We start from the raw sequence: 24455 nt of genomic DNA on the forward strand, positions 1-24455 counted from the left end.
GGATTCCTATAAAAATGCGCGAAAACAACAATTCAATTGGTCGTGGCAACAAAAACCCAAAAAATCCTCCGCGAAGGAGCATACGGGAGAGTTTTGACAAAATAGTGCAGAAAAAAATGCACGTGTCGTTTGGTCTAACTATATCAAAAAGTATTCAAAGCTAGCTTTACAATAAAAACGGTTCTTTGATTCGAAACGAAGATGGTACACCTGTCAGTGAAAAGTTCAAAACAAGAACGTTATAGGGGACCTTGCAGCCTGCGAAGATTCACAAAAAACAGAATAAAAAAACATGCTTTTGAGCTCCACCTTTTCTTGTGCATAATTTTTTCACACACAGTTACCTTTCTAAACAATTGTGCGTATTAACATATTTTTATATTCTCATACTAAATAAATCTTAGTGTTATATATATATATATACATACCTACAAATTCACGAAAAAAATATCACGGCATTTCAGACATGCGAAACGAATCCATAGTTGACATCGTCTTCTGATTTCCGACAGGTCGCTAAATACGACACGAACGAAAATATTGAAAGCACCAACGCAAAACAAGCAGATGTACAAGCCAGAATAAATCCCCATTTGTATTCAATTTCTTCCAACGCATGCTCATTGTAATATCCATTTCGCCGTGCGTATAGCCAGCACGCACCTCCTACCAAAGCAGCAGTGATAAAATAAAAAATGGCGGATGTATAAGTTTTAATTTTATTGTTGAACAATCGCAGCATAGAGATGAGGATGCAGATAACCGACGAAATACAACCAATGACATATAAAACTCGAACTTGCTTTAACCAAACCGGACTCATTTCCTCTGACTTCCATTTAGCATATTCCAGACATTTTTGTTTTTTCTCGCAAGCATTCCATAGACCAGAATGGTAAGACTTTCCGTCAAAGACAAAACCAATCCAGTAATTGCTTGACAATGCAAAACCCAGCATAACAGTGAACACAAGTGAAGCAAAGAAAGAAGTTATACTTGTTACAGCCATACCTTGATGTTCTAAAAAGAAAGAAATCAAAAATATACAGAAAAATCCTCTCTTCATTGCACTTCTGTATTTGTTGTTTATATTTAATTTTGTCCAACTTACTTTACATTTACACAACTTAATTTATTTATTATAAAGTTACATCTTGTATATACATTTCATCTTGCATGTTTCCATTCAGTGCATTTCTTTGTCTACCCGAGCGTTACATGTTTTTTTGTAATCTGCAATCGTGCAAAACACATTAATAATAAATTAATTTGACGGAAAAATACTCTCTCCTTCGTGCTAAATATGGACCCACAATTTCTTTTCTGTATTATTCTTTGATGTACAGAATGTTCTTAAAACACTAATATATCGAAATACCGTCAAAATATATACTTCTCACCGCATTGCAACAAAGAGTTTTCATAAAGAGAATAATTTTTTGTTATTTGAAAAGTGAGCCGCAAAAGTTAGCCGCTAAAGAAATTTTACGTAACATCAACGAGGAAGATTTTCAATCGGCATTGTTGTTGCTTTTATTACTAACCACTTTTATCGGCTTTTGAAAGTGACATTGTTCTTTCAAAATTAAAAAAAGGAATATAAAAACGACAAAAATAAAAGCTTTTAGAGATTACGTTGAAATTAGATTATCTATAGAACTCACAGGTGCTCCTCATTCAGCATAACGCCTTCAGTCTTCCGATAGCATATTTTCCCACGGGGCCCAGTTTAAAAAGTCAAAAAACAATTTTGCAGTGTATCCTATTCTCAGCATCCGTTTGTTTGGATTGTTTGTTTACATCTTATGTCTGGAAGCTAAAAGATGCTTTGTAGCTAACATTTCGTGCCCAAGGATTTTGCCTCATTGGTAAAATTACTGGTAACTAAGGTGTTTTTGGGTTGTTTGGAACTATGAATTGATTATTTTAAAAAATGCTTAGTGCACACAATCTCATAGCCATATAAAACTAGTGCATAAATTTTTAATAGAAGACTTTTATAAGAGCAATGAGCCCGGGAATTGGTAAAAAAAATAAGAAAATGGCAAAGCTGTAATTCCAGTGACAACAAACATGAAGAAATATCTTTCAAACAATCCCACTGTATACGAAATCAAGCCACACAAAGTTTCATTTAGGGCTTATAAAAACTACATATTTATTTTTAGAATTGTTTGCGTATGTCGTGTCGATATTGGCGTCTCAATTGTGAGCATAATATTTTTTGCACGTCACATGTTCTTTTAAATTCAACATAAACCCGGATCAAGTTAGACATGCATGATTTTTCTGGCCACCAGGAAATTGGAATTGCTGAATTTGCTATCCTTGAAGAAATCTTAGTTAACTTGGCAAGAATCAAGTAAACAATTATACGCCTCCAAATTATTCGTGCTTGTGTTTAATCGTTTTCGTAGAGATTGTTTTGAAGATAGAGACTGAGATTTGTTTATACAATCGATACAATCGTGTCCCCAGTCGGTGATATTCTGGAGATTTTACTATTTAAGACAAAGCTGTTGGATTGTTAGACAAAATTATGAATACGAACAGTGCTTGGTCTAGTGTTTTAACGCACATGTACATGGCTAAAGATTAGGTCAATATACCTAACTTGTTGTAGCCATAGGTAATAGAAAAAGACTGATTCAGAATTTTAAAAAACTTCTAGTGAAATGAAGATGTTTTGTTATTATTAAATGATCTTGAGGTCGGCTGGAAAAATATTGTTACTCATGCTACGAAATTGATACCTTTGTCAGTAAACAGTAACTATTTCAAAATCGTTCTCATTAAGCTTCGTGATTTATTATGGTTCACAATTAACGAAGCTACAATTGTTCCTGCTGACAAAAATATTAATAAATACATCACAAAAGGAATTGGGAGGACTTCAATATATTGGAAGATATATTTCACACACACTTCATAGAAATTTAAAAAGTTCAGCTTAAAAATCCAGAATACCAACAATAAATTGCCGTTTTGAAAGCAAGCAAGGGAGAAGATGCAGATATTTTAATTTGTCGATTAAACCGATGGCGGATTGTGGCAACTTTCTCTCTCAATTTGTGAAATATACTTCCTCTTTAAAACTAAAAATATTTGTTTAAGAAAAATCAAGACCAAATCAATCATATCAGAACTGGCAAATTTGTGTCAAATCAACAGCGATTTCTTATGCCGAAGATCTTCTCCAAAAAGACCAATTAGCAAAACATAGCAGCGAAAAGGCGTTACTACATAAAGAAATCAAAAAACAGGTTGAAAAAACTTTGTAACATGGTAATATACTTTATATATACACTAAACTAGAGTCGCATATGTACATATACATTTATTTTTGCTCTTTTCTTTCGGACCTGTGTCATCGTTAATTTCTTCCCATAAATGTTTCGAATCATATCTTCCTCTAGTATCATTAGAAGTGTAAGAGACGTACTTTTTGAATTCGTATTGTGTTGTCATTACAGCAAAATTGAGTAACACCAGAATTATCAGATCTATGTCCTAATTTTCTCTGATTTCCAAAGTATTTCCCTACAGGATCTTGGCAAAATTTTCTGAGAAAACTTTCAAAAACGCTTGTTTTATGAAGTATTATTAAACAGGTTCTATTAGCGAATATGATGTTACCTAAAAGGCCTTTATAAGTTAGATGTGAAAAAGACATTCTTTCTCTTGCATTCAGAGTGTAATTACCTGGTCGATTTTCAATGTAAGTTTTCCATTGACTTACTTCAAGTGTCATTAATCAAACCATTAAGTATTTTGATATTGTCACTAGGTATTTGCATTGCAAATTTTAATAACAGAATGTGAGTTATGGTTGATGTGTTGGTTAGTAATCTTTGGAAGTGCTTTTAGTTCATTTATCAAAACTTTAGGGTACATTTGAGTAATATGTTACCAAAGTATATATTTATCTGAATTACACATGCACCATTTTTTAACCAGAGTTTGCAAGACAATTCCTTGTGAGTTTAATAACATGGGGAGAATCTATAAAGAGGTAAATAAACCAACCTCGACCCAGGGTCTTGTGGCCCCTAAGCCGTTTTTACGTTGTGGCCAACAATGACCCTGGAACAGGCTGGTCACGTGATACAAAAATGCCCAGATATACTGGGCATTTTTGAAATTTCAAAGATAATAAGATGCAAATTTGGCGCTCGCCTTAATGGCGGGCGAAAAACGGCAAAACATAAAAAAACATTATTTTCGATCAAAACAAAATGGTCAGAATATTGCTGATTTTACTCTATTGGTCTGGCTTAGCCTGATTGTTTAATATCGGTAAAAGCCTTTAATTTAGAGAATGTTTTGAAAGTTTGTTGTTATTAACATTCAGGAGCTGTAGCTAGCTAGCTAGCTGCGCTGTGTACTATAGCTATATGTACCTATCTAACGTGATATCCTTAGACAACTTAAGCACATATTTATAAACGACATATTAAATGGCTATTATTTTCCAGGTGGGTGATTATGTTGAGAACATGTTAGAAATTGTATGGAAGAGCTGGGTATTTTAGTTGCACAGAAATCTTTCTAATACACTAATAATTCGTCAAAATTTGTGCTACACCAAACAATTCTTCCTATTTTGAAAATCAAAACTAGAAGGACAGGTTGTAATGGTAAATTTATGTATTATTCTTGGGTCTGAGTTAACATGCATGACATGCTCTAATCATTTTTGACAAAATGACCAGCATATTTGAATTCAGCATCAAAGTTTGCCCTTATTAGTAGCAAAACATTCAATGTTTATGATGAAATGTCTACACAAATCAACTGCAGTGAATATGGTTAAGTACAGTTGAATGCAACTTACATATTTCCTCCAAAAGTCTTTTGTATTCTGTTTTAAAATGATCATAACTAAGAACCAAGAATTAAAAGTCTATTCCTACCAGTTTTAAAATATAAACTTTTGCCATGTTTTTCTTGATTGTATATATAAACTGTTGCCAAGAACCCTTTTTTAGCAAGATCTAATTTCGTAAAAGGGATGACATTTGATATCATTTAACGATATAAATAATGGGTTAACTTATAGCTGGTTTATTATATACATGTAGGGTATTCATTCCAGAAATGCTACTTGTACTTGTGAAAATATTCCAGTGGAGCGTTGGCCTAAAATATAATAGTAGGACCTTTTAGTGTTAAATTTTCTCAGTACATTGGCCTTAAAAGAATTAATTAGTTAAGAAAACCTTACTTGTTTGTTCTTATTTGGTCCAGATTTAGAAGTTTTGTTACAAAACCCTTATCAGCCTCATTTTAATTGTTCACATTCTGAAACCTAGAAAGTGTAGCTAAGACAAAATCATTCTTTTTGTCTATCCTTAAGAATATAGGTAAATGGGAATAAATTTGTGATATGACAAATTTGTGAGAGTTATCTTCATTTTAAAGGCAATGTTGAGAAAGCAAAATACAGTTTACATTTTAGTGCCTCATTTTAATGTATATTCTATGAGCCTGGTTAGTATATAAAATAATGCAGCAGGTTCCATAACAGGTTTTAATGTTTATGTTTTTAAGAGATTCTTGCGCACGCTCGGAAAAATCTGAAAATTCTATAGGCAAAAAAAATGGAGACCTTAGATGAAAAATTCAAATTATGGTTAAAAACTTTTGAACTGTGGCTACTAGCATCTTTTAAATGACATGTGTTCTAAATTTTAACCACATGCAAGTTATATATATATTTTTAATTTCAAGTTCAAAAGATGCCTCTACTTAAAAATAAAGTTTTAAATGCGGGAATTATAAACAACACACGTCAAAATAGAAAGTCAGATGCATGCTTTTTAGCTAACAAAATGTTTCTTAGAAATGTAAACAGATAAAAGCTAATTGCCCACATAAAATTTCAGAGAACACAGCCAGCTTTTCACAGAAATATTTATATCTTTCACGTCGTTGAATATCACTTCTTTATTAAGGGAGGGATTTTTTTTTTTGATTTCCGCCGCGTAAGGCGTAAGGCGTAAGGCGTAAGGCGTAAGGCGGAATCTTTAAAATTGCCTTGGAAGATAGAGAGATAGGGACCACCTATAGCCTGGACGCGTGGTGTTCAGAAAAAAGTATTTTACCCTGGGCCTGGAAGTTGTTTAGTTTCTTAAAAGCCAATAGAAATGCGTTATTTGATTTTTTAGCCAATAGGATCTCAGATTGTCAAAACCTGATTTCGTGGCTTCCTGTGATGCTTTGTCTCGAAGTTCTTCGAGTTTCAGACCAAAGTTTCTTGCCCAAAACAATCGGTTACCGTTCCTCTTGATATATTTGAAACTCCAAATCAATGTTTTGCAAAACAGGATGTTTGGTCGATGAGACTTCTCAGATAAAAAAATGCTGTATATTTTAAGCTAGCTAGTTTGTTACTTAGCGATGTTAAAGTGATTTTCATTTGCGATTCTTCAGAGTGTTTAAAGCTCTTATTTAACCTACGCAATTCCCTAGCATTTCTGTCCAACTATAAAATGGCCTTCCTTATCTGTCGTTAGGGATCAAACCCATTACCTGACTTAACAGTTTGGGAACCAAAACTGGTGATTAATAGCCTAAAAGGTGCAGTAGTTTTCAGGAAAGTTTGACATAGATTTAAGCTACATTTGCAATAAGTGTTTTCTTATATTTAACATGACCATCGTTAAAATGCAGCATCGGCAGCAGATCAGAATTACAAACTTTGACAGACAAATCTACAGTGCATTTTTCTGATAATATTCTTTATGAACTTTATGAAAAGGGCTGTGTATTAAGATAACAAGTCCTTTATTAATCGCTATTTTGTTTTGTACACAAATATTCAATGTTACATTGTGTTACAAGCAAAACATTTTGCTATATAAAAAAACCTGACATACGAGCTTAATTTGTATGTAAGTGTGTCGTCACTTACATAAATGAGGTTATGAATAAAAATTCTCCCTGATGTGCACAAAAACATGTGAATGTAGCTTTAAAAAAGCATCAAGTATATTGTACTTATTTACTCTATTATCCAGTCAAACATCGGTTCTAAAAAATTATTCTGCAAAATTTTCCATTTCAGCTAGCCGCAACAATTACAAATTTTTATATTTCTTCATACTTTGATTTCTTTAGTATCTAAGTTATTGAGTTCTATGTTGCTCATTTGTAAGTGCCCTAACTTGTAAATACTATGTTAACTGAACTTTAGGCACCCAAAAATTAATACTGCACATTTCGCATATATTCTGCAAATTGAAGCATTTTTGTGTACCACTCATTCACAAAAATAAGTTTCAGGAATTTATTGTGCAAATAAATTGTACCCTTTGCAAGTTAGGCTCTTACAACAAGTTTGAATGCATATTGAAATTGAAAAAAAAAAAGTTATAATGGCATTGCTTATAGCCTGGAAAAAATTTGAGGTAGGTGTTTATACTTCTTATGCTTCAAATTTCCAAACTTTGTTAAAAACTTGCTAAGTTTCGCGAAAAACAATACTACACTTAGTTTTTTTTACTCAAAAATAAGGCCACATATCCAGCCTATATATCCTGCAATATAGGAATCCTGCTAAATCCACCTTTATTTGTAGGTTAAAACACTAATCCAGTGGTGAAGTAATAATAGACTAGAGTAAATATGGTATTCTTGGTCACTGTTGAATATAAACATTTTAGGGATGCTTTTAGGCAGGTTTAGGAACTTTCGAAAATATTAAATATTTATGAAACTGCCAAAATTTGTTTTTGAACACGCAGGTATTCTTCTTGGAAAAACAGACATCACAAATATTTGGCGTTTCACAGTATCACCTGATTTTTTTATCAAAACTTCATAAAATGGTGAAAAATGTTATTTTATCTTCCATTTATACCTGTCATCTTTGAATATATAGGGCACAGAACAATATCACATTAATGTGCTAAGATTATTTCGATTTCTTCATATATATATATATGTTTTATTTAGTATTTTTCTTTCTTTTTTAGGTCAGCCATAATCTAACACAGCCATCATCAGCGTTTCCAAAAAAATGTTGACAGAGTAAACTGCAAACATTAATTTGTGAAAAATGAATCACTAAAACTAATATATATTTATATAGTTTATTTTAGTCTTATTTTGGTTAATAGTATTTACTTCACATTATTTTTCTGGGAAACTAGACGTCTATGGTTCTTCTATGATTTTACAGAAATTGTATCATGAAATTTTTAGAACTCTCTAGGTAGATCCTAAGTTTTTATGCTTTTTTAGAACTATGTGTAAATCTGTATATTTTTGTTATTTATTCAGATGTAATTATTTTGAAGTATTTGTCGCCCATATTTAATACTTTTCAGACCAGGTAACTTTAACCCCTTTTTTATAGAAGAACAATGTTATAAGAACATGAACCTTAGACTCAAAACCCCAGACTCAAATCATTGTTTTTATAACTAAAACTACTAAAGAAATGGAATAGTCAAAAAGCCTCAAAAAGCGGTTAAGTCACATAGTTTTGCGCAATTATTCAATCATTTATCCTGTTTTTAAATCGAAAATCTCAGCTCAACTGGAAATCTCAGGAAATCTCAGCTTGACCATTGAACGTTTTGCTCTGTGGAAAGTTTCTCTTAACAAGGCGGAAATCTTCAAGCCTTAAGGCTTCTTGTTTTTTTTTGATTTTGCTTTGAGAATATGGCTTTGCTGTGAAAGTAGAAACAGTTTCTGCTTTTTAGCGGCGAAATGTTTGGCTGTAAACTTTTGACCAATCAAAACGCAATCGTCAGTGTTTTTATTCTTTGAAAAACTTATTACTGGATAGAATTTAAAATAACTGAAAATAAGAGTTCTTACATTCAGTATTTTAAATTCTTGTTTTTGTTTCTCCTGGAAATCAAAAAGATATTCCGCAGCTAATTGTCGCCAAATTCGCCATTAACAATTCTCTTCGTGAAAATCCTTCTTTATATTGGTACAATGCAGGATTTTGTGGGCTTTTATTTCGGTATTCTCTACTTGTAGTGAAAAATATATATACATTGGTTTGCGTCAATCTCAAACATGAGGAAAGGATCACGTGGTCGTGATGATTAACGTTGTCGATTGTCTACGAGAAGGAAAGTCCTTTACTGACTTTCTGAATTAACAACGGTTGCTGCGTCAGACTGTGAAACAAAAACTCGGTCTATATGCACATTGCTGTGCGTTTTCTACACGACCAAATTAAGTGATTAAAATCCACTGCAACGGTGAGCAGACAATTAGTTTTATTTTTGAACATCAATCAGCATATCAATGTCAATAAGATTGGAATTATTCATTACGTCCCTATTAACCTACCTGCTGATAAAGCGCTGCCAGAGAAATACACTAATATCAAACCTGCACATTTTTCCACAAGGGTCGTACTCTTAAGCAAAAAAGTATGGAAATGTAAAAAAATATTTGTAGAGTATCCAAGATAAGAGAGTGCAAATATCTGGATGAGGATTGGTTTGATTACGTAAAAACCTCAAACAATTGAGTTGTTTCCTAGGCTGCATAAAGTGCGATTTTGGTGACAGACAAATAGAATACGCTGACACTTCTACTATTATAAAGAGAGGGTTTAAAATCACTTGCAATGGTAAAACATACTTTATACGTTGTGCAGAAAGATATGGCTTTCTTGAACTTTGGACAAACACCTGTTGTTGTATTGACTAACCAGTTTTGCTTTAGCTAAATCAATTCGATGGCATCATCGAGATCAATATGGGGTATAGTAGTCATGATAGCATGATTCATACAGGATGGCGTTTATCCCTGTAATTCTCTGTGTGTGATTTGTTGAAGAAAATGGATGGAGTATAGTGCTCACAAATGCTGGTTCGTCCAGGTGTACCAAAAGCTTTAGTAACAGAAAATGATGTGGTACCAAACACTGTCACCAAATTACAGTGTGCTGTCTGTATTAACTTAAATGAAAAGGTCTACCTTGATAGAGGCAATCTACACGCTGAACGTTCATTTTTTTTACACTTCCTTCGCTTGATTCGTTCTACTAAATTCAATTTATACGTGTAAATGTTGAGAAATTATTCCGTGGTTCTTTGCATTAGAACATTGTGACTATATAGTCGTCAACCCGTGGAAATATCCACTAGATCGCCCGTCCTTTATATATCGCATTTCGTGTTTCCGTAACAGTACCCGTCTTTTGCTGACAGACAGCGAAATTATTATTATTAAAGAGATGCAAGGTGGCCATCAATTCACATTTCAGACATGCAATAATTAGAAGAAACTAGTCCAATGTTTTCAAAGATTTTGTTTTTGGCACCTTCGTGACTTCAGGAGTCAGAACTACTTTCCAAGGCGGGATTAATCAAAGGCACAAACAAACGAACAAAGACATTAAGGGTGATGGAGGATTTTTGGGTTTAATAGAAGGTGTAGAAACGGTGGAACATTGGATGTTATCTAGCCAAGACGTTGCTAGGGAAGTTGCACAGTTTAAATCCTCTTCTGTACTGAAGAAATAAGAAAGGACTACTTTCCAGCACCATTAGCAAACACCTGCATGCCAAAAGCGGCTTCAAAATCATCTGACATCCACAATCAGACAATTTGAGAAGCTTGGAAACCTCTTTTGTGAATTCTTTAGAGATGAGCTCGTCCAAATTAACAATATCAGTAGACTATACGGACGTTCTGGCTTGGGCAATTGCATTCTTTAGCCAGCTTAGGCTGGCTAAAGTTGGGATTAAACTCGGTAGTGGTCAAGATAAAGTGAACCTTTCATATATTCAAGTCATATTCTAGGTCGAAATAAATCTTGTGAGCTTCCATTTTTCACGCCTTTACGGGATGTGACCAGACTAACTGCAGAAAATCATTTTTTGTAACTCAGAAAAGTTACTTTAAGGACGATGCAAGTGCCAGAAGCTGCATTAAAATGCACAGCGTTGTGCAAGAAAAGTCACGGAAATGTGACATATTAAAAACCTTATACTCGTTTCAAACTGTTCAGTTTGGCCGTTTCGTCTGTCTAATTATTAAGTGATTTCTCAATTATAGTGTAATTTTTCTATAACCAAGTTACAAATTTTTAACGAACCAAACAATTATTAAACAAAATTTTATTTTATCAAATGTTTGTCTTTTATCCATAAAAAATTACATTTTAAAGAAACATACGTATACGTAATTTCTGAAGAAAGTTTAATTGACTCTTCTGGTCCGTAAATTGTGTAATTTCTTGACCCGTTGTGTATCAGTTAGAGGCAGTCTTTTCTCGTTTCCAGTTCGACAAGAACTCCATAACTGGTTTTAACGATGTTTGTGACAATTTTATACATTGGAAATAGATAAAACTTGCATAAATTATGGACCTAAAATCTGATCCTTAGACAGAATTTTTAATTAAATCTGGTTTTTAAATTTTTTAAATGCTTTTAGATTTTCAACAATTGAAATCATGAATAGATCGAAAATACGTGCACGCAAAATGTTAACACGATCTGTTAATCACGAGAGATTTACCCACCTTTTGATTAATTAGGGTTCCTCTCTAGAAGAAAAGGTTTATTATCGTCCTAAATCCTTTTTCGTCTCTTTAGTTTGAATTTATTAAGTACGTAAACTAGCCGTTAGTGCGCCAAATTTAGTAAAAAAAGTGCGCAAAAAAAAATTTACGCTAAAATTACGATTTTTTTTTTAAGAATCAGAACTTATTTGGAAAAAGGTCTTTGAAAGCGTGAAAGCAGAATAATACTACAGTTTATACGAAAGAACCGCACATATTGACCGAAACTCTAAATTTTACTATTTTGTTGGTTTTTTGTGGGTTGATGTAAATTTGCGTGAAAATTAATGCACGCCAAATACGTTTACTGGGAAATGCAATAGGTTGTGAGGGGAGGCATACTTTTTTGTGAATACGCGCGAATATTAGTACAAATAAAGTATATAAAGTTTTTTATTTTAAAAATAAATCTGATTCCACCAAGCAATATAGGCGGTGTAACAACGAGGAAAAAACTGTGGGAAATAGGAATTGCAGTGGACGACGTGAAGAGTTAAACAAAATTCTGAAAAAGTTTTCCATGCATGCAATAGAGTAATTTAAAAAAATGAGCCTTATACAAATGTTTAAAAACTTTAATATAAAGATGTCCAATAATTAGAGAGCAGATTTCTTTATTTTGTATATACTCTATTGTGTTCACCTAAATCTACACTCCTCCCTCCTCCCTCCTGTTTTTTTTTAATTTACCGACGCACCATTTTTCGTAAATTTAAAATTTGCTGACTAAGATTTTTTGCTGGTTTCTTTTTTTAGTGGATTATGAACTGACATGCAAATGCTAAACAATTTCGGTTCACATTCTGAAGTAAAATCGCTTGCTTTGAGAAAAAGGACGCTTTTAATTCTCACGAAGTTTAAGTGTTAAAATGTTACTATAATGGGAGGTTTAGTCGGCAAAAAAAGTAACTAAATTTTATGTTAAATTTTAAATCTAACGCCAATGTTATTACCAGCTACAAATTTTTTCTTTTAGCCGACTTTTTTTGCACCAATAATTTACTTGAATTATCATATATGTGATATTTTTTTAAAATTATAATTGTAGTTTACTTTTCGAACTTTAACTACTACACTTACTACTGGTGATTGCGCGCATGTTTTGTTGTGTCTCTAAAGAAACATTCTATTCCTCTGCGAACTTTAAGATACCCAGGTAAACATTGCATGTAACTATAAACAATATTCTCCCATTGAAGATCAATATTTTCCACGTCAGATTTTTTTGGCTCAACTCACCTGCTAAATTGTGACTGTTCGCTCGGCTGTAAAAAAAGTTATTTTTTGGCTCTTTTGTTTTGCTTCGCGGGAGTAATTACTTCTTAACCAATCAGAATAATAAAGTAACATGAACGGGCATTGAGAATATGACTTCAATCTGCATAGATATTATCCTGCACAAGTGTTTGCAATGAAAAATGTAATTGTTCATGGAAGTTTGATATTTATTTGGCGCGAAATTTAGAGAATTTTCTGCTTTAATAAGGTTTTTAGAAAAAAATTGTTATAGTCGGGCGTGTGCCGAATAAACCGACTGAAAGTAGTGGTATTATGTCCACAAAAGCCAATATATCCGTAATACCGACCAAAATAACGTAATTGTGATGGTGAAAATATATTGGCCATATTAGCAACATCGTCTTCTCCTTCTGTTCGTCTTCTCTTCTTCTGTTCGAATTTTCGTTATCAGACAGAATTTTTAATTAAATCTGTTTTTAAGATTTTTTTTATGCTTTTAAATTTCTAACAATTAAAATAATGAATTGACCGAAATTACGTGCACGCAAAATGTGAAAAATGTTTGCACGATTTACTAACCACGTGATCTGGCCAACTCTTGATTAATTCGCACGCCTTCAGGTTGCCTCTTGATGTGAAAAAACCTACGAAGCCTTGGGGACGAGGTTGTTTATCTTCCTAAGTTCCATTTTTGTCCCTTTATTTTCCTTAAAGCTATACTACTTTCCCTTTGATGGATACGAGGACATTAAGTGGTATCAATGGGGCCGTCGTACAAATTTCATGCGTCTTTAACAAAATATAACAATTAAAGATTTGGCCAAATACAGATTACTCAAGGCTCAAAATGCTTATAACGACATTTTTTGTAAATTACTAAAATGTCCTTGGAGAATTTTATTCTCGAAATTTTCTCAACAAATCACATAGTCAGTACAAAAGGTTTTGGCTGGGCTCACGTGGTATGACGTCCTTGCATATAGCAGTTCCAATAACTTGACAGCTGATAATGAGACAACAAATGTCCCACAGTAGTGATAAAAAATAACGACAGTAATTTTAAGGTTGATATTTTCATTCCTATGATATTAATTCCTTGAAATTCGAAGTTATAAATATATAAACAACTAAGTTTAGTACATGAAAATAATAATAATAAAACCCAAAAAAAGAGAAACCTCTTATAATCTCAAAAATTTTTATTATTTTTACAGCTGCTGTCACTTCTAAATAAAACTTGTACTGTTAATGACGCCCTTGTTCGAGTTGAAGAAACTTAGTTACGCATTTTTAAAAATATAGCAAGAATGTCCTCCCAATAAAACTTGGTCAAGGATGCGCGAGGCAAATATTATTTTGTCTCGCCCAGCTCTGACACCTCGTTTACACTCTTTTTTTCCTATAAAAATCCCGAAATTATAAAGGTCGACACACTTTAAAAGCGAAAACAAACCCCAGCTCACACAATAAAAATTATAAGACATCTAAATGAAGGCAGTGCATCAGTTTTTACATGTGAAGAATAGAAAAAATACCTCTACAGACTGACATGGAGAGGGTGTGGACAAAGATAAAACTGAATTCGAAACGAAGCTCCCCTTCTTCGCTGAAATTCAACTTTAGAACTCGCATATATTTCTATACAAAGGCTATGAAAAATACGAATTAGAAAATCAATTTTTTTAGCTAATGTACATACACATTATACGGCAGAGCAGCTTTAAGGATTGATTTGGTGGAGCATTAGAATTTTTAATTTCACATCTAATCTTATGTTGCAAGCCACCTTAGCGAAAGTTTATAATCAGAGGATTTCCTAGACCTTAAAGGTATTTAAGTAACTTTTTAGTCAGAATCGCATAGAGAGTGAAGAAACACCGTAAAACACACATAAGGATCACTTTCCACTTACTTCTACATTTCACATAACGATAGATCAAACTAGAAGGTTGTATTTCTGGGGAAAAATCGATCATTTTGACATGCGTGGAAAACATTAAGTGGAAACACAGCTTTAACAATGACTATTGTGCAGTACTCTCCCACAGTTTAAATGTGCATGCAATACGGTAAACAAAAAGCTTCATCAAACGAAAAAAAAGTTAAAAATAAAAACAATATGTAAAATACAGGTGATTTTTGTTATTTTTGAGCATGGAACACACGATAGACAAATTTTACACTAAGTAAATTACCCTTGCATAAAGATGTAAGGATATTCCACGGATACATTCCGTTTTAATTTTCCATTTTTAGAACATTCGTTCAGGCAAAACTTTTCACTTGTGTGTCAGCAGTATCAAAAATATACAATTATACAATACACATACATACATACATTATATAACAAAAACAAGATACGTCAAGGTATTAAATATTCTTTCTTGTCATTCATTCGCATCATAGGACTTTCTTGTTGACAGTTGAGAACGGATAGTCCCAAAACTTCGTCGATATTCCATACCCTAAAAAAGTACATTGAAATATAAACCATGACTAAAACCAGTTTAACAAATACCACTTGACGAAATTTCACAATTAAAATTCACACAACGATTATTTTATCAATAGCACCATGTGTGTTCATTCCTATTTATCTCCAATTCGACATTTTACAGTTAGAACCACAAATGTGTCAAGTTAAGGCAAGGAAGTGTGAATCAAAACTTCAGTTGCAGAGTGCTTTCTTTTAGCCTTTTTTTTAACTACACAAAAAAAAATTTCAAATGTGCTAATTTTCCTCAAAATTCCACACCGCTTTTATCTCTCAATAGCATGGGTGAATGCTTTTCAATTATGCCAGAATGTCAATGTAATGTTTCCTAACCAAAGAAAAGTTAACCATAAATATCAAAGAGAGAAATCTAATATTGTACATAAAAACATAAAAACTAAGTTTAATTTATGTGGCGATGCGCTTTCCTGTATTTTGCGTACATTTTTAACGAAGGAAACTTTGTTCTCTAAAAATTATTTTTATTTATTCAAGGTTTTCAAACCTCATGCGGAAATAATACTACATAGGTGAACTTTTCTAAATTTCAGATGTTGCAAGATAAACATACGTACCGGTAGAATGGTCATCGAAATGATGTAACACGTGATAATATTTCAGTGAATGCAAATATGTTCCTCTCTCCGGTGTACCATGATGAAAATAATAGTGCAGCATATCATACCCAACATAACCAAGCAAACCGCCTGACCAGACCGCACGTGAAATACCAACTGGAAGTAGCATACTGAATATCCACAAGAAGAACGCGGCAAACACAGCGGCAGCGACAGGTGGAAACACTAGCCTTTGTCCATCAAATGGAACCTGAAACATTTCAATACGAACAAAACAGTTAATTTTGCTCCCTTAATATGCTTTAATCTGAGCCGAGATAACGACATTAAAAGCTTTATTGAAACGAAAACTATCTAGATGGCAATAAAAAATATTCATGTTAACAAAAACAGTACCGCCTAAGAGCTAGATTAGGAAAAGTGGATTGTACCACCTTTTTTGCTGATACATTGTATGTATTTATGAAACAGAACAGAAAAATCAAGCTTTGTCATAGTCATTTTTTATCCTGATTTATAAAGACATTCCTGTGCTAGAAAATGCTTGGTTCACTGTAAACACTGCAGAATCGTCATAGCTCTCTATTAATTAAAACAGACATATAATTATACCTACCTTGTGGTGTTGACCATGCAGGAAGAAATGAAATGTGATAAGCAACGGTGAATCGCCTTCCGGTTCCAAATGAAACAGGAAACGATGAAGAATATATTCTACAAATGTCCACATCGGTATCCCAACAAGAAAGAAACACAAAAACAACAAAAATGACGATGCTCGTCGCAACCTCTCATCCTCGAAGAAATGGAATGCTCTATTTGAATTGTGTATCTCCATAATAGATATAATAGAGAATATAATGGTAACAGGTATCCAGATTAAAGGTACCACATACCATGGTGTTTTTGAGAAAAATTCAACAAAGTCTGAATCAAAAAGTCTAAGTTTTCTATTTACTGGCGAGTGTACCCATTTCATGTAATCTTTACCAAGTTTATGTACTTGTAACACCAATCCTTTATTCCAATCAATGCGATCCTTTAATAAAAAAATAATCTTAAAAATTATTACGTAGATTTTTTTAACTTTTGTGGACAAGAGAAGTTTTTGACAATTTATGCTGACTAAAACAATTGGCCAATTCAATGCTTCAAAAAAACTATTATATTCACATTAAACAAGTTCACTAGTCACACCTTCTACCCCATATTACCAAACATTGAAACCAGTTAGCACAGTTTGAGAACCAAAATTTAACTTAAGGTTGCCTGAATTTTTTCTCCATTTTCTAGGACTAAGTAACCTTTGGGTAAGGCTCAAAATTATGAGAAAGGGAATTTAAAAGTGTTGTTACATTGATCATCAACAAGGGGGCTGAAACCATAGCTTTTATCCCAGTTTTTGCCTATCCATTTTACAAAAATCAGTTACACTATTAAATGATTTAAAATTAATAGTTAATAGAATTAATATTAACAATGGAAAAATATAGTTTGTTGTAGGAGTTATGATGACGTCGGGAGTGCACAAACAGAAAAATTATTTTAAGAAATTTGTTTAGCAGTGTCCCTTTGATGAGTAGAGCGTGAAATGCTGATCAAGACAATGTATAGGACTGTTATTATTACAATGCTGGTTTAAAGTCTAAAGAAACAAAGCATATTTTTGTTTGGCATTTTTAAAAGGTGAAATTTCAAACATTTCCTTCACATGACTGTCAACAAAATTACTTAAACTTATATGGGATTGAATTAAGGCCACCAGCTTTTTAAAAAGGACATTTATTGAAGGGATTCCTGCATTGAAAATAATATTTTTGCATGTTATAGAGGATGAAAAGTTCTTTATCAAGTTTTTTGGAATTTTAAAAAAATATTTTTTTCGTTCGTAAGATATTGAGCTTAAAAGATTTTCAGCTGACCTGATGATATCCTCATTGATGATGTAATAAGGTAGTAAGCATAAATTAATACTTAATATATCTTGCAAATTTACTCAATATCAGAACTTTTCAGCAGTGTGGACTTATGCTCTAGATGATATCTTGACATGTGTAAAGTTTTGTAGTTTATGAATGATTTCAATACAATGTCAGCATTTTTCAAAACTTTCTTATAATATCATAAGAATCTTGTTTTTGAATACTTAAAATTTTAAATAACTTCAGAACAGAAAAAAAATTTAAAAAAATTTCAAATGACTTGATAAACAACTTTTTACTCTCCACAACATACCTTTAAAGAAGGGATGTTGTGGAGAGCAGAAATCCCTTTAAAGTTATTTTTGACGAAAAAAGAAGCACTTGTTTACAAAACAATACTTATTTTAAGTATAAGTCTTTCAGCTAAAGTAGTGGAAGAACTTTCTTATATATATAATTAGGCGATTTAATTTAATGATAAATGAAAATATGGTACCACACTTTAACATGCACAATGACACAAACATTTGCATTAATTAAGCAGCTTTACTGCATAAAAAGAATGCTTTTGTTTGTGCAAACAACTGATTTAAATCTCTTAATTAACAATAACAAGGTACAATTTAGATATCAGACCACTCTTGTTTGTTTATTTTTTAATTCAAACCTAAGTAACATCAACCTGAATAAAACTTTCTGTGGAAAACGAAAATTTTTGAAGATAGTATCTATAAGTAACTATAATTATATGCAAAGTAAAATAGTTAAAATATCAACCGTGTCAGTAATTTTTCACAAACATAAAAACAATAATATATTGAGCAAATTGATGTTAAGCAAAAGTTACAACTTAAACAACAAAACAAGACAATATAATATATCATTAAGATCATTCAATGCAGGAAAGTTTGTTTTCATGAATGGCTGGGTTTGTCTATTTGTGGTTTTTAGATTTCACCTTCTGCATAACGCTCACAGTAGGGACATTTAATTAGTTGAAATTCAAGCTGAATTATACCTTATTCATTATGCATGTAATTTTTTCATTAAAAAAAAAATACAGGATTATGATGACCTAATGAGTAACTAAAATTTCACACTGAATGCAAACTGTGTTGTTTTAATTATAAGCTTAGAAAAAAACAAATATTTCCCCTATTTTTTTATTTTCTGGAAAGGAAACTTGAAACCTATTTAAAATTCCTTCCTTATTAAAAAAAACTTGGAAAAGAAAGACATATGAAGAAATTAATTACTGAAACCATATGTCTTTAATGCAAAAATATGTTTCAAAACATACATGTATACAAACTTAGTTTTTAACTCCATAAATAATTCAATTTTATCTCTCACTGTAATTGTTTCATGAGCAAGTTCTCTATTGAAATAAAAAGCATTTTTAAGTGATAAACCCATCTTTTTGCAATTTCTAATCGCTGTAATCAAGGAAAACTTTTTCAGTCATTGCAACTTACTACTGTTTTTGGTAAAATAATATATATTATTAACCCTGATGAAATATATATTAATAAGACAAAAAAGCGACGCAAGGATTGCAACTAGTATCTGTCTACAAAATGGACTAACAATATACATACAAAAATTTAAGACAAACTGACCTCCTTCCATCCTTTCATTGAAAATTCTTCTTCTATGACACTTTTTGTTAGACGCTCTTTTTCAGTCTAAAATATACTAGCAGGTTTAAATACAATGTGGTAAAGATAAGTTACTAATTATGCTAAGAGAAAAAAGTGTTAAAACAAAACATTTTGTTTTTATTTTATACCTAGCATACAGTAATATACCTAAAAATTAAATTTCATTCATGGGTTCTTTACTTAAGTTTTAACTTGTTTTAACTCATACATAATTCTCTTTACGAAGCTTAGGTTTGATGCTGCTTACGTGATCTGAATTTAACAATGGTTGATAAAGTATTTTTTCTTATGGACTTATCCGTATACTTTTATTCTTTGTATATTTATTTATGACAACATACAAACTGTATGCACACTGTTACTGTTTTTCAAATCATTTACCCTTTGTGGCATGAGATACAGTTTGGGGTTATATGGATAACACTTGGTGTTTGGTAAAAAACAAAACATCTTTTTTAAGCAAGACGATGAACACTTGGTGTTTGGTAAAAAACAAAACATCTTTTTTAAGCAAGACGATGACTGGTCACCCATGACACAAGAAAATACATTTCAGTCTATTTGTCTTAGTCCATTGTTATTAAAGCCCAATAAGTTCCAATGCCAGCATTGTAACTCACACCAGCACTCAACAATTTTAAAACAGCTGAATGTTTGTAAAAATTATTAAAATAGTTTCACCAGAAAAGAGCTTTAAAATTAAAAAAATAGATAATTAGAAAAGGAAAGAGTTAAAAATAAAAAATGAAAGTATAAAGTTTATTGTTGAAATTGGTGAAATCGAATGTTTAATTATCAAAAAATTAGTAAAAATAAACCTTACAAAACGTTTCATATTGGTGATATGCAAAAATTAATCTTCACAAAAGCTTAAGAAACTCACCGTTTTACTTTTAATCTGATATTTTGCAAGTCTTGGATGTTTACAAAACTATTTATTGTATGCACATGCATGGGGGTAGAAAAGGGTAGGACCACATAATATAAAAAAAAAGAAAAAGTTACTGAAATTAATTTCTTAGCAATCTATTTTTTTTAAAGAATCAAGTTGCAAGACTTAGTTGTTTCACTGGATTTCTTTGGTCATGAAAGTAAAACAAAAGTTATTAGCTGCCCTCCGCCTGTGCAGTGCAGCTAATGCATGCATGTTGTTCTCACATGCATAATCACAACATTACACCAAAAAGAAACTTGTTTACACAGGGGTTTTTTTAATAAAAAACCCGACGAAGGGCCTAGTTCTGAAAGTTTCTTATTTGTAAGCTTAAATTCCATGTTTTTAGTTCCAAAAGTTTCTTATTTAGTTTCTTAATTTTCCTAGTAAAATAAGGGTTTCTTATATAAAATAAATAGCTGGTTCTAAAGTTTCTTTAATCTTTGGACTAGTTGGTTTCAAAATAAAAAAAATAAAGCATTTTTCTTTTTAAAGTCTCTCCCCAGTGATGATTGTAACATCTTCAATTAATTTTAAGAATTAGTTAGAAACAAGTTTCTTATTTCAGAAATAGACATAGAATGTTTTTTTTGAATATCCTACAGTGTATAGGTTTCTCATAAACATGTTTCTTATATATATAGAAAAAAAGTGTATTGCATAGTTTTAGGTGACTTTGTTTTTTATTAAAGTTTTTGAAACATGTGTTTATTTAAAGCTTCTTCTGTTAGACTTTGACCATAAATAGTCTGATTTTTCATCACTCAAAGCTTCTGACATTCCAATCAGAGAAGAGAATAGCTACCAACATTTTTGGCATCAGTTATATTTCAAGTACATAGTAATCATTGAATTTTTTCATAAGCATGTGAATAATTCCTTAATCGTTGTCATAAGTAGCTAGCTTGCTACATAATGTGTTTGCTAAGTTATTAAAATGTTCTAGCTAAAAATCTATGAACAAGCTTCACAAAAAAAATAGACTTACTTTTTTTTCTATTTTACCAACTTTATATTCCCTAAGTAAACTATATGCATTATGAGTATGAATATGGGTATTTTCATCATTAAGAATATCAGTTATATCTGTTCCAGCTCGTGCTAGAACTAACTCTGCACCACCAGGATGTTTTTCTAAAAATGGTGTGACATCGTAAACAGTTCCTTTTTCTATTACCCAACAATCGTCCACTGTACAATGCTTAAGTACTTCTTCCTCTTGGTAAAATTTACAATCTCTTTCCTTGATATTACCATTTATTTCCATTGCTACTTAACTAGACACAATGCGGTATATCGACCTTGTCCAATACGCTCATACTTCCTGCATTTGGAGGTACGGCCAGCTACGTTTTGCATGAGCTATTCCGAGAACGATGCCCCAATTTCAAAACACTAAGAATAAATCGGCAGCGGGTAACATATACACTAAAATAAAATAAATTAGCGACCGTATTTCTGTATTGTTTTTAACATCTAAGTTGGTATGACCAAGGATCTCTAGCTGGCCATATTGACACACACATAACAACTAAAAAGCATAAGTGGAAACATCGTGAGGTAAATTTTATTTGATGTTATCCGAAATCGGGTTTCGGACGTGTGTATCTATTCACTTAGGAGGTTATTAAAGAGTTCCTTCTTGAAATCGCTTTCGGGGACGCTCTTTTCACAAAAAGTAAAGTGAAGATTCAGACGCGTCCATTTCTCGCATGTAATTTCCACGTGACGAATCACCAAAAATTTTCTTTTCTTTTCCACGTGACGAACATTGTTCCGAGCAAAACTACAATTGTTTGTACAAAAAAAGTAAAATAGAACATTGACGTGTAAAAACAAAACCGAACTGAACACGCCTCAGCCAAAAATAGATTATGTAATTGTGTATGTAAGTTGACTGTCATGTGATTTTTGACCTGTAGTTGATATGTGAGTTGTTTTAGTCCAAACGTTTTTTTATAAAACAAAATCAGTATTCAAGTCCCTTAAAAAAGGCTGAGTATCAGGTTTCTCAAGCCATAAGAAGTTTTTTAAAAATTATGTGCAGGTTGTTTAAAACATTTGAGTAATGAAAAAACATGTCATACATATCCCATCCAGGCGACAACATCGCTCGTAACGCCAATACTCGAACACATAAAAAAGCACTTAAAAGAGTTCTGGGAGCTAGTGGTTGACCCTTCAACAATAATTGAAGAGAAAACGAAAAGTCCTGGCGGCCCGATTGTTTACCACCCAAACTTTATTTCAGTTGGTATTTCAGTTGGTATTCATTCATTGCAGTAAGTTGCCGAACAACGCGGCAACAAATTATACAAGCATAGAATTGTTTCTAAGGCTCTATTTTCTTCCCATAGTAAAAAATAGAATAAAAGCCCTGCAAACAAAGACAAAAAATTTAGACAGAGTTACGGTAACCAGTTGGTAGATATTATTTTAACGCCAGCAATTGGCTAAATTATAATTCAAAAAGAGGTCTTTGTTGCAGCTACTCTCAACAGGATTTCGGTGCTTTTACATGCGGTATCTCAAGGTTTAAACTGATGACGTTTACATGCCTAATTTTCATGTTTGTTTATTTTATATGAAACTTCGACCACGTATAGGACAACTTTAGCTTGTAAATTGTTTCAATTTCATGCTCATTTGAATACTCGTGTACTTAATACTTGTGCCACTTATACTTTTATTGTGATTAATGGCGTCGTTTGCAGATGCATAGATTTGAGGGGTTGGGGGTGTTAAAATTAAATAAAAATGGGATAATGACTAAAAGAAATTAAATGTATTTATCATCTAAGAATTTTCTGTAGTTTCACCTTATAATAACATGTTTAATGCTCTCTAGGCTTCACTCGTATGTCCAATATATTTTTATATTTACAAATAAGTCTTTACTTTATAAACATATAAAATGAGGACTCGGCCCCTAGGCAGTTTCAGTGTTTGCTGTTACCACACGCCTTTTCTACGGCTTTTTTGTAATAGGAAATACTTGTCCAGGGCGTGCTGCACAATCAAAATGTTAAAACTTACGCATCCTCTTTTAAATCAACTTTCTCTTAAAATATTTATACAGACAAACCCTACTCAACAGGACACTACCGACCGCTGTGCCTGAGAAAAGTGTCAGTTGTGAAAAGTGGCTGCTCTGAGGTGGTTTCACCGTATGGCATATTCTTTGCGGAAGATTTTGAAAGACTCGAAAGCAAAACTTAGATTTCGTGCGGAGAATCGGCCATATTACCAGTAGTGTTATATACTTGTTTACCCTTTTTTCCCACTGGATTTGAGATTTTTAAATTGCGTACTTCACTGGATTCAAAATTTTCTACTATTTCTTAGCACTAGCTAAAGGTAAACAGAAAGCTCATGTTGTTGTACTTTCCAATATTAAATATTGGATGATGTGGCAATAAACAGCTTGTGTACAAAAGCCAGGTGTATTTTTTTTTTTAAAAGAAACTCTCCGAAGTGTAAAAAAGTTAATAAGATTTTTAAACACACAGAAAATTAAGAGACGCTCATCCTAAAGAAAATAAAGAAACCCAGATCTATTCCCTGCTTTTTTCTTTTTTTTCTTTTTTAACTTTTATTTTTGTATTCTTCTTATTACCCCTCAAAGATTTAAGACCCTCTTCTGTTTGATCTGACAACAAAGATGGTCAAATTACACAGCTTCTTTTATAATAGGCAACACAAAAATTTTACACACATGCTCAATGTTGCTTCAGTTTCATCCTTACAGTTTCCACTGTTACTTTCGTGTTGATTTAGGACAACCTCGAACCAAGGGCTTTATTTTCCCTTTTAAATATAGAGACAAAGAGTCCGCTTTTCAAGATTGGCTTGCGCACTTTTTGCTCGAGGAAGACCAAACTCACGTATACGCTTGGTTAGTTGGGCTAATGCGACAATCAAAATCCACCTATTAATCACATCTTTTGCACGAAATTTACATAAATTTCAGAAAGAGATATGTCTCTGAATTGTTTCCATTTATGCTCTAATTTTTTACTCAAGTCAGCGTAAGCTGTTTGCTTAAAAGTCGTTTCTTTTTCAAACAATCATTTGAGATTTTTCTGCAC

At 32.3% G+C, this 24455-nt stretch overlaps 2 protein-coding genes across 2 annotated transcripts; both read right to left on the minus strand.

Annotated features, from left to right (window-relative positions):
* Window positions 1-221: 221 nt before the first annotated feature.
* Window positions 222-1259, minus strand: LOC130614597 (uncharacterized). Its single transcript, XM_057436032.1, has 2 exons — window positions 1112-1259; window positions 222-1020 (listed from the first exon to the last, which is right to left on the minus strand). The coding sequence occupies exon 2, from the start codon at window positions 1007-1009 to the stop codon at window positions 461-463; it is 549 nt and encodes a 182-aa protein (XP_057292015.1). The 5' UTR covers window positions 1010-1020; window positions 1112-1259; the 3' UTR covers window positions 222-460.
* Window positions 1260-15172: 13913 nt separating this feature from the next.
* Window positions 15173-21773, minus strand: LOC130614114 (fatty acid 2-hydroxylase-like). Its single transcript, XM_057435518.1, has 5 exons — window positions 21356-21773; window positions 19392-19457; window positions 16467-16889; window positions 15848-16100; window positions 15173-15243 (listed from the first exon to the last, which is right to left on the minus strand). The coding sequence occupies exons 1-5, from the start codon at window positions 21632-21634 to the stop codon at window positions 15179-15181; spliced, it is 1086 nt and encodes a 361-aa protein (XP_057291501.1). The 5' UTR covers window positions 21635-21773; the 3' UTR covers window positions 15173-15178.
* Between the last annotated feature and the right edge of the window lie 2682 nt (window positions 21774-24455).

Source organism: Hydractinia symbiolongicarpus, chromosome 11 (assembly GCF_029227915.1).
Source record: "Hydractinia symbiolongicarpus strain clone_291-10 chromosome 11, HSymV2.1, whole genome shotgun sequence".
Classification (NCBI taxonomy): domain Eukaryota; kingdom Metazoa; phylum Cnidaria; class Hydrozoa; order Anthoathecata; family Hydractiniidae; genus Hydractinia; species Hydractinia symbiolongicarpus.

Coding starts and splice junctions, on each gene's coding strand:
- LOC130614597 (XM_057436032.1), bottom strand. CDS start 1,009: ATGGCTGTAACAAGTATAACTTCTTTCTTTGCTTCACTTGTGTTCACT.
- LOC130614114 (XM_057435518.1), bottom strand. CDS start 21,634: ATGGAAATAAATGGTAATATCAAGGAAAGAGATTGTAAATTTTACCAA. Junction 19,458..21,355: donor TTGGTAAAATAGAAAAAAAA/GTAAGTCTATTT, acceptor AGTATATTTTAG/ACTGAAAAAGAGCGTCTAAC. Junction 15,244..15,847: donor TTTCGATGACCATTCTACCG/GTACGTATGTTT, acceptor GTACTTTTTTAG/GGTATGGAATATCGACGAAG.